General features: G+C 42.1%; 1 protein-coding gene across 2 annotated transcripts in view; it reads left to right on the forward strand.

Moving 5' to 3' along the window:
- crebbpa (CREB binding protein a) overlaps positions 1-16,271 on the forward strand; it is a 40,671-nt gene that overhangs the window by 17,312 nt on the left and 7,088 nt on the right. The window contains exons 3-20 of one of the 2 annotated variants that reach the window (XM_062438724.1): positions 4,652-4,819; positions 7,042-7,294; positions 8,279-8,392; positions 9,121-9,372; positions 9,553-9,646; positions 10,052-10,189; positions 10,307-10,424; positions 10,611-10,779; positions 10,956-11,018; positions 11,350-11,471; positions 12,484-12,672; positions 12,843-13,235; positions 13,484-13,657; positions 13,940-14,120; positions 14,237-14,355; positions 14,471-14,710; positions 14,925-15,013; positions 16,082-16,162. In XM_062438724.1, the coding sequence (XP_062294708.1) occupies positions 4,652-4,819; positions 7,042-7,294; positions 8,279-8,392; positions 9,121-9,372; positions 9,553-9,646; positions 10,052-10,189; positions 10,307-10,424; positions 10,611-10,779; positions 10,956-11,018; positions 11,350-11,471; positions 12,484-12,672; positions 12,843-13,235; positions 13,484-13,657; positions 13,940-14,120; positions 14,237-14,355; positions 14,471-14,710; positions 14,925-15,013; positions 16,082-16,162 (2,957 nt within the window). The remainder of the gene's footprint in view (positions 1-4,651; positions 4,820-7,041; positions 7,295-8,278; positions 8,393-9,120; positions 9,373-9,552; positions 9,647-10,051; positions 10,190-10,306; positions 10,425-10,610; positions 10,780-10,955; positions 11,019-11,349; positions 11,472-12,483; positions 12,673-12,842; positions 13,236-13,483; positions 13,658-13,939; positions 14,121-14,236; positions 14,356-14,470; positions 14,711-14,924; positions 15,014-16,081; positions 16,163-16,271) is intronic. The other variant, XM_062438725.1, reaches the window with a different exon arrangement.

Here is a 16,271-nt window from a genome sequence, read left to right on the forward strand (position 1 = left end):
TTTTTTTAAAATTCTTGCAAATTAAAAATAAAAACTGAAATATCGCGTGTACATAAGTATTCACTCCCTTTGCTATGACACTCAAAATTGAGCTCGGGGGCACATGACAGCCCGCTTGGAGTTTGCCAGAAGGCACCTAAAGGACTCTCAGACCATGAGAAACAAGATTCTCAGGTCTGATGAAACCAAGATTGAACTCTTTGGCCTGAATGCCAAGCGTCACGTCTGGAGGAAACCAGGCACCTCTCATCACTTAGCTAATACTATCCTTACGGTGAAGCATGGTGGTGGCAGCATCATGCTGTGGGGCAGGAACTGGGAGATTAGTCAGGATCAAGGGAAAGATGAACGAAACAAAGTACAGAGAGATCCTTGATGAAAACCTGCTCCAGAGCGCTCAGGCTCGGGTGAAGGTTTACCTTCCAACAGGACAACGACCCTAAGTACACAGCCAATAAAATGAAGGAGTAGCTTTGGGACAAGTCTGTGAATGTCCTTGAGTGGCCCAGCCAGAGCCCAGACTTGGACCTGATTGAACATCTCTATAAAGACCTGAAAATAGCTGTGCAGCGACGCTCCCCATCTAACCTGACAGAGCTTGAGAGGATCTGCAGAGAAGAATGGGAGAAATACCCCAAATTCAGGTGTGCCAAGCTTGTAGTTTCATACCCAAGAAGACTTGAGGCTGTAATTGCTGCCAAGGGTGCCTCAACAAAGTACTGAGTAAAGGGTGTGAATACTTAAGGCTGATTTATGCTTCTACGTAACCTCCACACCGTAACTACACCGGTGCCCCGACGCCGTCGTGCACCTTTCGAAGTTCTGCGTCTCTCCATCGCGTTGTTTTGTCGCGGTGCAATCCACTGCCAGAGTGGTGTCTCTAGTCCCTATGCCAGTTATGACACAGACAATTTCACACTTTATTTTCTGTGTAATGGCCACTTCTTATTTTTTTCCTATTACAAGTATTTTTAAAAACTTGCTCCACAGCAGATTGAGCTACTTACTTCAAGTGAAAATGTGCTTGAAACAAGTGAAAGTTGTTTAAAAACAAGTTACTTTTATGGTGATGAGTTTTATTTTAAGTGTAATGAGATTTATTTTGACTAGAACATTTTGAGTTTCTGCAGTGTTTTGTTGTAATGTGTATGATTGTCACACAACATTGTTCTATTTATTAATTATTACTCTGTATATTTTTTGCTACCAAGCAAACCAATCACAGCCCTTGCTGTCTGCGTTGCCTCGACGCGTAGTTACATTTCTGGGGAGGTGCACGTCAGGGGACGGCGTAGGGGTTCACTGCGACGCAGAGAGGTCTGTGTAGGTACGCTGTCGGCTTGACGTCGACCCAACGTAGAAGCATAAATCAGCCTTTACACTGTACATGCGATAAGTTACTTCTTTTTTTTTTTTGCTTTGTCATTATTGTGTGTAGATTGATGAGAAAAAAAAGGAATTTAGTAAATTTTGAAATAAAAGGCTGTAACATAACAAAATGTGGGGAGAGTGAAGCGGTGTGAATACTTTCTGGATGCACTGTACATACCTGTCAGATGTGTCCTCTGATGTTTATTTCTCTACTTTCATAATAACAAAGCAGTGTTTCCCCTAGAAATGTTTATAGCAGCGTAGCTGTGTGTCGGTAACCTAGCAACACTGGGGGGTTCCCCAAATTTTGAAAAATAATAGGGCTGCAACTAACGATTATTTTGGTAATTGGACAAAAAATAATTTTTAAATTTCCACTCCTTCATTCAAAAATTAAACATTATATCAAATTGACAATGCAAAAAAGTGCTCAAACATGTTACTGCTTGGACGTCCCTGAGTTGTTAAAGTAATATTAAATTATAACTAATAATTTAAACAAAACAACTAAATGTTAATGTCTGATACCATTAACAAAATAACATACACATGTATGCTACACAAAAAGAGGTATTTTCTGTTGTTCAACCGACCTGAGCTGTTGGAACAATAAATAAAAGATAAATAATAATAATAGTTTATTTTTGTAGTTACCAGTTTTACTTTTACCATCATTAGGCTACCATACATAGCTACTAGCTGCTGCTCTCCTCATCTCCTACTGCTGAATGTGAGATCTGAGCAGGTAGAAGCTGATAGTTCACTAACTATAACCAGGGAGCACACTGCAACAAGGTTAATGATCCACACAGTGACATTATATCATTGATATGACGCGCAAAAGCGATAGAAAACCGATCGTTTTTTTGTGTGCGTGCATACGTGCGCACGCGCGCTTCGTGCCGTCCTCACTAGGATGCGGCACACACTTTCTAGTTTTATGTAGTGTGAACTGCTCCTACACTTTAGAAGATTTCGGTGAGATTGGTCTAATAAGCAGCAACACAGATCTATCAGGATGCTGTGCTCTCACACACGCGCAGTCACTCTAGTGCGCGCTCTTGCTTGCTCGCTCCAGATTCCGGGAGATTGTGTCTCATTTGCGGGCGTCAAGGATCCGTTCCCAGAACGTCCGGGAGAGTTGGGTTGTCTGCTTTTATCCTCCCCCTACTTCAGTAGCTTATAAAAGGGGAGGGGAGGTTGTGTTATGAAGCCTAGCCTACACCGAAGCCAAAAGTGAAGTGCTGAGAATTCAATGTACATAGGGGAAACACTGAACAAAGAGAACCTGTATGATTATTGGACTAAATTGCAAGAAGACAAAAATAATTCAAGTTGGAGAAAAATGTTCGTATATGGCAGTTATCGTTGCTGAGTTTAACTGAATAAATTGCTTGATCTGTGTGTGAATTGCGGGCCACAACTTGCCATTACTAGCTGGGTGGTTAATTTAGAGCGGATAGGATTAGTCAATTAACTCATTTGTGAATCAACTGAAAAATATTCTGCACATTTTATATCATTGATTCATCATTAAACTCTTTTTTCACCAAAAAAATTACAAACATTTCTCATTAACAGCTTCACAAATGAACAGTTTTGCTGCTTTTCTTTCTCTTCTCTAAGATCACTGAAAGTCTGGACTAAACAAGCAAAGACGTCGCCTTGAGCTTCAGGAAATGAAAGAATTGACAGATATCATCAGTTAATACACCCTTTTGACAGACGGCCAAGTTTCTTCACTTGGTCTTGGCAGGTTAAAGTGGGATGTCATTCACTGCTCTCAATGATAACTTGTTGTTTTTAGATGTAGAAGAGGGCTTTATCAAAAAATACGTCATCCCTGTTTATGTCATTTAAACAAAAATTACAGACTACAGAAAACCAATAGAAAGGACTCCAACAAAAGCACAGAAGTTAGCTCAGGGATGAGTGATTAGTGGTGGTGTCAGCTCTTCCTATCATTGTGAAACAGAATTCACAAAGTACTGAATTGTTATGCCACTTATTAGGGAATGTGAAGTGGGTTTAGACTGTGGTAAGACTGGTTATTTTTATCCTACTGATGATGTGTAGTGTTGTGGCAATAGTCAATCAACATTTCTTTTGAACACAATTTAAATGATTTCAACTCTTTGGCAAAGAGTGTTTTTTTTAGGATACAAGTTAACAGTGACATTGATTAATCACTTGATCAGTAGATAGTGACTAAGATGGAAACGATGCACAAGTAAATAACAACCTATGTTTCATACTAAGCAGATGTATAAACATGTTTTAGGTGCTTCTTGTTTTGTCTTTATTTGCTAGTATTCACTCTTTTCACTCTTTTCCATCCAACTGTTTCCTTTTTCTTCTCTCTTCCTCTCTCGGCATATGCCGTCTCTCTCCGGGCCCCTTGGCCTTTGATAATGGAGCTGTAAATCACGGAGCCGGTTGATGTGTTGTTACAGTGGGGGAGTCAGGGGTAGAGAGGGAGGAACAGAGGAGAAGAAAAGGGGACATGTTGAGAAGAGAGGAAACAAACAGGTTTCATGTACAACAGTGCCGTCCTCTAGCTTGGTGACACTGTAATAAATGCAGATCGTCAAGCAGGAAAACCCATTTGTGAGAGGAGGTTGAAGCCATGCTCATGTGTGAATGAGAGGGAGGCGTCGGGCGAGCTTCTGTGCTGCGGAGGGGGAGGGGCAGGCAGCAGCGCAGTGCTCTGCTCAGCGCTCTGCTCAGCTGTTGAGCAAGCTGGTCTTTCTCTCTGTGTGTCTCCTCCCGTTTTTCTGTGCGCTGGGCTGGGCTTGTTCTGTCTGCTGGAGCACTGCTGGCAGTGAGGAACCTCCGCGCAGCAAAGCAGGCTGTAGTTTTGTAGAAAGCCAGCAGACAGATGCATGTCGAGGACCACCCAGACAATTATTCTCTTAAAAAAGGCCTATTTAGAAAAAACAAATTTTGTGATTCTATTGATTTTTGTAGAAATTTTATAATTAATTTAACATTTATTAATCACTTTGGTTTCAACAGATGTTTAAGCTAACATTTTATGCGTTTTAAGTTTTTTGACAGTTTAATTTGTGGTCGAGTTGTGTGCCATGTTAAATTTTGATGGGCTTGACTGGAGCGCACAGTGGTCCTCGCCTCACTGTTTGTGCGTTCACGAAGATGGAAATTGTTCCATAGGTATTCCCACATCCACTCACTACAGAGGTCAAGGTTTGATCTTCTGTGTTGGAATCCTGCATGATATGCAAATCTTCTGACCACCCTCTGTCCTGTCTGCCCACTGTAGATGGGGATGTCAGGAGCTCCATTTGGCCAGCAGTATGGCCAGGCCGGGGTGCAGCAGATGGGGGCAGCGGGGGTCAACGCCCAACAACTCCAGAACAAGACAGCTCTTCCCAACAACCTGCCCCAATTCCCTGCAGAGCTGAAGGGAGCTGGGAATGTGCCAAACATGGTGAGTGTCATTAGGATAAAAAAAAAGAAGCTGGATATCTTTCCCAGCCCGTTTTTCGTTTCAGGCTGGTGAGGAGAAAAAAAATCAACTCATGAACAAGAGTATTGAGATCCATTTTGCATGTTGCAATTGCATCTTCATTGCCTAGAAAGATAAAATGTAAAACAAAAACAGTGCACAGGAGAAATAGTATCATGCTTTGTTTAATAAAGTCTTTGAAATGGATATGCTATTCTGTAGACTTGAAGTGCACATATAGGCTTTGCTGTCGTCCTTGCACATTCATGAGAGTTTTCATAGAAGTCTTTCAGCCTTTCAGAAACACTGACGTTCTGCTATGAAGGACTCTTTGTTTCCTTTGTACAGTATTAAGTGTTGGAATAAAGCAAACACATTGCACACGCAGTTTAAACAGACCGACTCTTAGTAAATACTCAGTGAATGCAGTAATAGTTTCAATTTCACTGTGGCTGTTATCAGATTAGTTCATCAATCAATCAACAGAAAATGATTGACAACTAATTTGATAATTAAGTAATCATTACCATTTTGAAAGTGCCAAATATTGTGCCTTTTATCAATAAAATAATCTGCAGATTATTTGGAAATGAAAATTATCGTTATTTGCAGTTCTACTGTTACCTTGTCTTTTTTTGTGATCGATTTTTTATTATTCATATATTTGTCATATACAGGAGGGGAATCAACTCATAATAATCGCCTATAGGCATACAGCAATGGGGGAGAATCAGTCCCCCTCCCATACCCATTCTATCAACCCTCTAGCCCCTGGCAAAGTAAGCCAGGGCAGTATGCAGAATTGGAAAAAAAAACAAAACTGTTACCATGTCATATTTATTTCAGTCAAGTCGTTTTCTCCAAAAGCGTGAGCCTAATATTTTGTGTACAGTAGACACTTGGCAGAAACAACAGCAGCGCAGCAGTAGCAGCTGCAGATCTTCATCAGTGTCTACACTGGATCCGCTCAACCACAGTACTTCTGCGTACTCAGACGTGTCTTGACAGCGCAATACACAATCAATGTAGTTTTGTTTAATTCAGAAGAAAATGGACTAGGAGTGCATGTAAAGCTTGTGCCATTATGTGGCCTGCATAGACAGCTGCTTTAATTAAAAAGTGTACTGGCTTCATCAAACGGAAATCAGACAAACAACTAAAATATGCAGCTGAAACAGGTGTTCTGCTGTCAGTGTGTAAGCCTAAATCTTTTTAAATGGGGTGATTTTCATCTTTAAATATTTATAAATTTAAATAAATGGGCACAAACTAAAATAATGCAGGTAGAACGTGTGCATCAAATAACCTGAGAGGAGAGTGCTGTACCATAGTTATGTTTGCCAGATAAAAACATGGACTGGACGATATGGCAATAACTATCAGAATGTATAATAATCATAATAATGATAATGCTCATTTTATAGTTATAAGAGAATTCTCCTCAGGACAGAACCCTAAAGAAAGCAGAGGGTTGATTATGGTATATAATATACAATTATTTGTTATCAGAACAAATAGGTGAAAAACATTTAAACATTGAATTAATATAATAATATATGAAAGCAACTGCTGTGATTCCCATCACATTAAATGCCATGTTTCAAACGGCTCTTAAAGATTTTAGAAGTTTTATACTGAACATGAAAGAAAATAAAAACTTGAATGTTGAGGATGATGACGCTATTATAAATTCTTTGAATTATTTTTCTTGGCAACACATTTCTTGCAATAAAGTTTAATTGGTCAACTGTTTTGTTTTGTTTTCATAATAAATGGGGGGAAAAAATTGGCCATTATTGATGCGAGTAGCTAACCTCGTTAAACGGGGGTAAAATCCTTCCCTTGGAACAGTTTGTTGAGGAACATTTTGCATACGTTGACCATTGTTGGTGCAAACTAGCAGATTAGCATGCTAGCCACAGTCTAGTTGTTTTGTGTTATCGCTCACGCTCCCTTGCCTCCTCAGCCATGTGACGCCGGTGTTTGGTCGGGAAGTCAAAACAGATAGAAAAGAACCCCCCCCCCCACCACAAATGATTGAACTCTGTAACAATGTTTGTAATGTCTATTTGACTTGTTTGTTGACTATAACAAACACAGATTGCATGTACGACATATTTATTGGTTTCTTTTTTAATATTTAACAAAAAATACTTAATATTGTGTTTTGATCTGTGCCCTAACGTGTGTTGGCACTCTTGCAGTCCCAGATGCAGCAGCAGGTAGCGTCGGTGGGCATGGTCTCCGGCGCTGGCGGAGTGTCAGCAGGCCCAACGGCAGATCCTGAGAAACGCAAACTTATTCAGCAGCAGCTGGTCCTGTTGCTCCATGCACATAAGTGCCAGCGGCGGGAGCAGGCCAATGGAGAGGTGAGGGGCTGCACTCTGCCCCACTGCCGCACCATGAAGAACGTCCTCAACCACATGACCCACTGCCAGGCTGGCAAGTCCTGCCAGGGTGAGTGAAAAAGCGCTGGGTCTGGTTGGCAGACTTCTGTTTGTGGGTGTTCACCCCTTAATGTATTTTTCACTGCGCTTACTTAATATTACCACTCATCTGAGCTTTTATGGCACTATAATGTTGGTGGTCAATCTTTTATTTATTAATCACTGACTGAGATTGATTAAGACTTGGTTAGAACTTCTTTACGGACGGGAAAACTACACCATGTGTATTGTGATAAACTGTAAACACAACCGGAGTCCACCCAAACTGTAGAAGGTGTCTATTCTTGCCTGCAGCTCTTCATATAACCAGATCACTATGACTGCTTTTATTTGAACCGTTACCCTCCTGAAATATTGTCCTTTGCAACACCCGACATCAGCAGACATACATTTAATTTTATTAAAATGCCTGTCATGATGGTTGCTCTGAATTTCCTTGTCTACCTTTGTGGGTTGCAGCTTCCCTCTGACACATTCAGGTAGTAAGGAGCTCACACAAGGTCAAAGGACTTTGAGCTTGATATTTATATTGTTTAAACACTCATAGTAAATGCTAGTTTATGTTTTATGGTTTTACAACACGTAGACTAATTACTTCTACATTGCTGTTTGCACATTGTACTTTAGCAGGTCTTTTTTTGGCGTGTGCTGAGTTGAATCACTTTACCATGTCATTTTATGGTCAAAATCTTTCTTGACTGAGGCAACACCTGTTTTACTTGTTTATTGTGGTGATGTATTCATTGCTTTCGTTTCAGTCTTAACCTTAACCTAACTTGAAAAATGTAAAATGCTTAGTTTAGTTTATTTATTTAGAACATTTTTAAATAACAGAATAATATACATAGACAGCAAAATAAAACAAATTGAAATATATGCAAAACTTTTGGTAAACAACCCAAATAATAACCATTCGGTCATCATTCAGATGCTGCAGAATGCCTAATCACTAAGCCTCTCTCTGTTCCTCTGTCTCTCCTGTATTTCTCCATAGTGGCTCACTGTGCATCATCCAGACAGATCATCTCCCACTGGAAGAACTGTACGCGGCACGACTGTCCAGTCTGCCTGCCTTTGAAGAATGCAAGTGACAAAAGAAACCAGCAGCGTGAGTAACTCCACCAGCTCCCCTTCTCTCTTCTTATTCATTTATAAATCTATTTAAAAAATTGTTATACCAGCTAATTTTTAAGTTGATAAAAAATTTAAGTGTAGGATTTCGGATGTAGCTTTGTTATCTGCATTGTTTCCTTGAAAACTGTTCAACAAGGCAGCTGTTACTCAGCAGTAAGCCTCATGTCAGTGTGTAGTATAAATTGGTGCCACCTGCAGGTTGTGTTTCTCCGCCACAGCTCTGTGCTGGCTCGCTGACTGTGAGGGCTCTGATAGAGGATTCCTCTAGAAAGGCTGGGCCTGTAATGAGACACCCAGGGGAGGGGCTCTGTGGCTCTAGTATCAGTGGGGGCAGGGCCTCGGGACAGCACGCTCTCGGATTGGTTAAAAGGCCCTATGACAGATTTAAATCCCCCACAGAGGCAGCGTGCTCTCTGTCAGCAATCAACACAGCGGGGAGCAGTGCAGGGTTCATAGGGATTTATTTCTATACACACAAAAGCACACTTAAAAGAAAAATTGTACACAGATGAGATGGCTGTTTACTCCTATAAATTAGAAATATAAATTTGTATTATTTATGTACACATGTTGATATATAGAAATGTACACGTGACACCAGAAGCAGCAGTTACTCCTCAGTTATTACAAGATGTTATTGAAATGCTTTATATAATTGTGCCAATACACTTATTATTTATTTCCTCCTCTTTTCCCCTCCAGCTATGCTAAGTTCCCCTGGGGCTGGTCTGCAGAACGCCATCAACACAGTAGGGCCTGGCCAGCCCAGTGCCACAGCCATCAACAGCGCTGCCACACACATCGACCCCAGTTCCATGCAGAGGGCCTATGCTGCCCTGGGCCTGCCCTATGGGAACCAGTCCCCTGCTCAGGTCCAGGGGCAGAACCAGGGCCAGGGTCCTAATCAGCAAAACCCCCAGGGGCACCAGCAGCTGCGAAATTTGAACTCACTCGGTACGGAGTAGAAAGGATTTTAATGGCATTTTAGGAGTTAATGAACATGTGATTTACTTTTACAAAAAGCTGTAAAAAATTCTGGCAAACCTGTGAATGTAAATTAAACTTGACTGTAACCAGATACTTATTCGCCTACCTATTTATGTCTCATTTAATAATCTAATGAATGTTTATCAGGCACTAATCAGATGAACCAGATGGCAGGGGGTATGGGTTCTTCAGACCAGGCTGGCATGCACTCCGACTCCTCTCTACCCTCCACACTCAACAAGTGAGTAATCTCATACTTTCCACATCACAACAAAACAGGTCGTTACCGAAAGAGCTGCCACAGTTTATTTCATCTTTCTTACAAAATTATCTTGATGACGTAGCTGCCAATTAATTCAAAGACTGGGAGCTGGTTTGGATAACGGGTCCTGTGACTTTTAATTTGTTCCAGTCAACAAAATCACTATCATGTGCATCTTCTGTTGGCAAATAACAATCCATGACTGTCCACTGTCCTTCCAATTTATTTTGAATATCATTTCAAATGTATATTGGTGGACACATACTCCTTCTGAGAAAAACCTGTTATGTACGAATGTTTTAATTCATGAAACACTTGGGTGGGATGATTTACATGTTTTTTTGAACTTGAGTAAAATAGTTTCCTTCTCTCTCTGCCTTACAGTCAGTTGTTGCCAGATGGGTCAGTAGCAGGAGGCATGGGAAACCTGCCCACTGCCACCCCTCTCTCTGCTTCGGGGGTACGGAAGGCCTGGCACGAACACGTCACTCAGGACCTGCGCACCCACCTGGTGCACAAACTGTAAGTTGAACTATGAAACAGATGTAGTAGAATTTCTGAAATTCTGTCAGGTGGAAATGGATAAGAATTTGATAGATTATGATTGAGTTTTATATTTTTTCTTCTCTCTTCCTTCAGTGTACAAGCCATATTCCCCACCCCAGACCCTGCAGCACTGAAGGACCGGCGAATGGAGAACCTGGTGGCATATGCACGCAAGGTTGAGGGTGACATGTATGAGTCAGCTAACAGCAGGGTAACTAACACAAATAGTTAACTTCTTTTATCACACCATTGCAACATGATGATGATGGCCTTCCTTGATGAGCACTCTTTATTTTCAAGGCCTTTCTCTTGATGCTATGACAGCAGAGAAAAAAACATTCAGTATTCTTTTTAAGATGTCTCGTCTGCCGTTTGTTTCTTCTCATCCTCTCACTAGGACGAGTATTACCACTTCCTGGCAGAGAAGATCTACAAGATTCAGAAGGAACTGGAGGAGAAGAGGCGCCTACGGCTCCAGAAACAGCCCATGGTCCCAACTGGGCCTCAGCAGCCTGGTATGGCTCAGCCCAACGCTATGGGCCCAGGACAGGCAGTCCGACCTCCCAGTTAGTAGCCAAACCCTCTTTTCTCTGGTTGACAGTTCTCAGTTGATATAAGTACCAATATCTAACTGTCTAAGTGTTTTCAAAAATATTTCTGTAATTAGCATTTACCAATAAATTAAATATAAAATAAATTCTGTATGAATAAATGAATTTTGCTATATTTTGTCTCCTTTCAGATGGCCCTGTGACTATGCCTAACATGCCAAATCAGATAATGAACCGTATGCAGGTGCCCCAAGGTATGTGTGCCTCCGTTGATTTCTTAGTAATTGTTTTCCTGGGAAAAGCAATCCATATGTCCTCTTTTGGCCAGTGTTTGTAGATATTAAGTTTACCAATGGATGGCCTTTAAATGTAGTAGAGGAAATGTTAAACATTTTAACAGTGAAGTGAGTTTTACTTTCCTTTGCTCACCTGAGTGTTTAGACAATTGATTAGATTTGTCGGCGCACTGATGTTTAAGTGAGTTGGTTCAGTGCCTCTGCAGCCCAGAAGGACATGGAATATTAAATTACAACAGCTCCCCAGTATAATAAACAGGTATATAATTGTGTGTATCTGTTCCCACAGGAATCAATCAGTTTAACCCAATGGCAATGCAGAATTCACAGATGTCTCAGGCACCCATGGGAGCACGTGCTCCCTCTCCCATGAACCATCCACAGCAGATGAACATGAGCTCCGTCCCAGCGGTTAGTTCTTTCTCCTTTGTCTCCCTACATTTTTATTTTTTAGTCTGTCTTTCTTTTAAACTGTTGTTTCTATGAGCCCTTCAGTGCCTCTCTTAAACTTCCCCTCATTGGAACCATTTTTCAGTTTTTATCACCATGGTAATTGTGTACCTAGCCACTCGATTGATTGATTGATTGATGGATAGATCGATAGATAGATATTACAGTGTAATTAAAGTAAAGTTATTCGTTGGCTCTTTCCTCCACGTTTCCTCTCCTGATGGCTGTAAAAAATGTCATCCTGATTTTGGTTGCTTTTCATCTTTTAGCATCTCACTATTTTGACACTTGTACAAAATAAATATGAAGTGTTCTACCTGTACTTGACACACGTCCTGATCTGTTTATGTAATAGCTGCCTGGTTGCCAAAGAGTAATCTTTAATGAAACCATGGCAGATCCTAACCCTGTGTCTAGACAGCAAGCGCAGTGTAAGCAGCATGTCGGCACAGCACTAACAGCAGCGAGTGCTCCGTCTGTGTGTCTACACTGGAGGCGTTCAGGTGCAGTGTTGAGTGTAGGTCACCCATGTGTAGGAAGTGCTCAGAACCCAATACGCATGACTGTAGTGATGTGTGTAAAATGGAGGAAAATAGACCTGAAGCATAAATGAAGGGTCGCATTTAAGCCTGCATGGAGCTGGTACAGACGGCTGCATACATTAAAATAAAAGTGTATGTGTTGGGTGTGACATGCACATGAAAAAAGCATCTGAAACGCTGGCTGTCTAGACACAGGCTAAAGCCTGGCTTAGGGCCTAATGTTTCTCTCTGGCTTCGGATCTGTTTGCCATGTTTTGATTCAGTACTGTTAATTTGTGAATTGCATTACAAGCCCTTTAGTAGACTATTGTAGAGGTAGCATGGATGTATACTGCATTCTGTTTACATACAGATTATTTTACTTGGCAGGCACTCAATACTAGGTGCTTTCTCCCATAATATTTTGTCTTTTTTCATTCTCTTTTTCCCAGATGGTCATGTCCCCTTCAAGGATGCCTCAGACTCAAGGAATGATGGGTAGTCATGCAAATAACATGGTATCTCAGCCAACCAACCAAGGCCAGTTCCTGCCACAGGGCCAGTTCCCTGCAGCCGCAGGTGGAACAATGAATGTGAATGTAGGCATGGGCCAGCCCATATCACAGTCTGCTGTCACCCAGGTGAGGAGACTTGTGCTGTGCTGAAAAAGATACTTATTTTGTATGCTCTCTGCATTTTTGGTGCACCTTGCATTTCTTTAATTGACATGGGTCTTTTGAGTGTCAGAATGTGCGCTTTTATGTGAACAGTGAACATTGGTATGCTAACTGTGCATCCCTCTTTGTTCCAGCAGCCACAGAAATCTAACCTCTCTCTGAATGCTCTGGGCTCCATTGGCTCACAGTTGCCATGTGGCCCTGCAGCCAAGCCCACCATGGTTGCCACCCCTCCACCCAATGCCTCTGCCAGCCTGCAGCCTCAGCAGCAGCAGCAGCAGCAGCAACTGCAGCAGCATCATGCTCCCGCGCAGGCCCAGGTGCAGCCGCGACCCTCCACCCCCAACTCCACGGGCGGGCCTTCCTCCACCCCAACCCACATACCCAGTAGCCTCCCTGGTCCCCCTTCAGCCATGAGCACCCCACCTGACCCTTCCCAGCCGCTAACACCCTTGCAACCTCAGCCTGAACCCCCCAGCCAGATGCAGCAGCCTACGTCAGTGCAGGCACAGCACCCGAGCACACCGGTGAGATACCACTCAAGTCAAAAGTGACTTGGGCTTTGTTGCTGTTTATTCCTTTGCTTGCTTCTGTTCAATCACCTGAGGCATCTGACTGATCTTTTGACCAAACTATTTTCCACAGGAATATAAAAGGGAAAATATGTTTCACAGAGGAACATCACAGAATCAATGTTACATTTGCTTATAAGTCTGTATGACCTTATAAATTATCAGCATTGTGTTAAGCAAAATGTCTGTCTTCTCTCTTTAAGTTGTCCCAGGCCGCAGCCAGTATAGATAACAGGGTCCCCACACCAGGCTCTGTGGCTGAGCTGAACTCTCAGCAGGCCCTGCCTGACATGAACAGCGCTGAAGTCAAACCTGAAGTAAAAGAAGATGACGATGACAGCAACTCTGGGAAGAAGCAGATGAACATAAAAATTGAGGTATGCACAGGATTTTACAAAGCAATTATCAGCAGGTATGAAAGGCATTGTTGACTTCTGTCAAGTGTAGATAAGACCAGAAACCATTTCCTGTGTAATCCACTGGTTACTATTCCAAATCCATCCACCACAGCCTACAAGTTCTGCTCACATTTTATGGCTGTAAATGTAAATTTGACTAGTGGTTCACTCTCTGCTTCAAAGAAAATGTACTAAATACATAATAGTTTACCTGACTCATAACTGTAGACTAGTTGGTTAATCGTGGTTCTTTTCACATAGCCGGATGATGAAACCAAACCCCCGTTGGTGAAGAAGGAGGAGCCAGACGCAGCAGAGCCAAAGCAGGAACCAATGGAAACTGAGGAGAAGAAGCCGGAGATGAAGGCAGAATCCAAAGAAGAGGAGGAAAGTGGAGCCAACGGCACATCAACCACTTCCACCACTCAGAATCGCAAAAAAAGTGAGAACACATATTTAATTTGTATATATTAAGCATGCAATGACCTATTGTGATATTATGGCTAGATGCTTTAATACTAATGTTGGTTTCTTGACACACTATCATTGTCTGTTTAGTTTTCAAGCCAGAAGAACTGAGACAAGCCCTAATGCCAACACTCGAAGCCCTCTACAGGCAAGACCCAGAGTCACTGCCCTTCAGACAACCTGTAGACCCCATGCTACTGGGCATCCCTGTGAGTGTCCAAAATTAGAGGAACACACACCTTTGTTCCAGTATTACATGATACAGAGAAGCACTGTTGAGCATCCATTGTTCATTCCTGCAAATCTCTCTCTCTTGCTATACAGGACTACTTTGACATAGTGAAGAATCCCATTGACTTATCAACCATCAAGCGCAAGCTGGACACGGGTCAGTACCAGGAGCCGTGGCAGTATGTGGACGATATTTGGCTCATGTTCAACAATGCCTGGCTGTACAACCGCAAGACATCTCGTGTTTACAAGTACTGCACCAAACTGGCAGAAGTGTTTGAGGCAGAGATTGATCCCGTCATGCAGGGCCTGGGCTACTGCTGCGGCAGGAAGGTGAGACGATACAAGACGGAAATTGAACACGGACACTGTTCTTGAACAACACTGAAGCACATACAGGACTGTTCTTTATAAGCCACTTTTTTGTTTCTACAACATTTATCTTCTCAGTTCACATTTATTTCCACCTGCACATTGTTGTTAACTGGAGTGCAACCTGTTTGTAACAATTAAATCGATCATTAATGTTTCTTTGTTTTTTCCACAGTTTGAATTTTCACCCCAGACACTGTGTTGCTATGGCAAACAGTTATGTACCATCTCCAGGGATGGCACCTACTACAGCTACCAGAACAGGTAAACCTGCATGCTGACTCTGTTGAGGGATAGGTGGGCAGGTGAAGAAGAGGTTGTGAGTGTGGTGTTTAGCTGCACCCTCACAGAGAAAACATGGTATAAAATACAACTGCACATGCAGCCGTATCTCTCCACAAAACTGTAAGGACTTCATTTACATGAGCTTTCCTTGATAGGGGATGTGGCCAAACAGAAAGTGCATGAGCAAGCCTTGTGTTGTCTTCACACATCTATTGTACCCTACAACCAGCACCAATGTTCCCCCTGCTGGCCAGAATCTGCTACTGCTACTTCAGTGTCATTCTAATGCAACGCTATTCAATTATTGCATATATTCACTAGATATGCTGTGAGGCCTACCAGGTTACAATACAACACTCTGATTGAAAAGTTCAGTGATTATAAGTATTCAATGGATTCCTCATTATGCCAAAGAAGTAGTCAGGTAGATGAAATGTAAAAATGTGAATATCAAAGTGCAGTGCTTCATTGTTTGGTTTCTGACCAAATTTTGATCTAAATGCTTGAAGTATATTAACACTGAATCTCTCTTGCACTCAGTAACATTTATTGGTTCTCTTAAAACGGACACACTTGTATTTCCATTACCACTCATTCTGTCTCCCCTGGCATGATCATACCATTCTTTCACCATAATGCATGTTGCTAATGTTATAAATGATTGTAGTGAATCAGTTAATTATGTCTTCGTATTCCAGCATGCAGGTACATGGTTTTGTGTGGAAATACTTTGGTTCCTGTTGTCAAACATTACTTTGATGTTGACCCTCGTAGTTCATGTGTCATTAACATAGCCTTTTAGCACGTTTTCCCCCCATTTATGTTTCAGTTTGAATGAGAGTGGTTGGATCATGATAATTTCAGTTGTGACTAATATGTACCTCTGCCTGTGTGTGTCCTTCCGTCTTTTCGCTTCCCATGCTCTGTCTTCGGTTGTTGCCATGTTCTCCGTTCACTCTGCATTTTGCCACCTGTGCGTCGGTTTGCCTGTGCTGCTACTGTGTGTGCTGGCTGCAGTTCACCCAAATATGGCCTTATTGCCGACAGGTATCACTTCTGTGAAAAGTGCTTCAATGAGATCCAGGGCAACAGTGTGACCCTGGGGGACGACCCGGCACAGCCACAGACGTAAGTTACCAGGCCCGGGTGGCTGAACACTACCTGGTGGTCTTCTTTCGAGATTCTCAGGCTGTTGTCTCTCTGGACTTCATTCTATGAAAAGCAGTTTTGGTCACAT

The sequence above is a fragment of the Scomber scombrus genome, chromosome 18, assembly GCF_963691925.1.
Source record: "Scomber scombrus chromosome 18, fScoSco1.1, whole genome shotgun sequence".
NCBI lineage: Eukaryota > Metazoa > Chordata > Actinopteri > Scombriformes > Scombridae > Scomber > Scomber scombrus.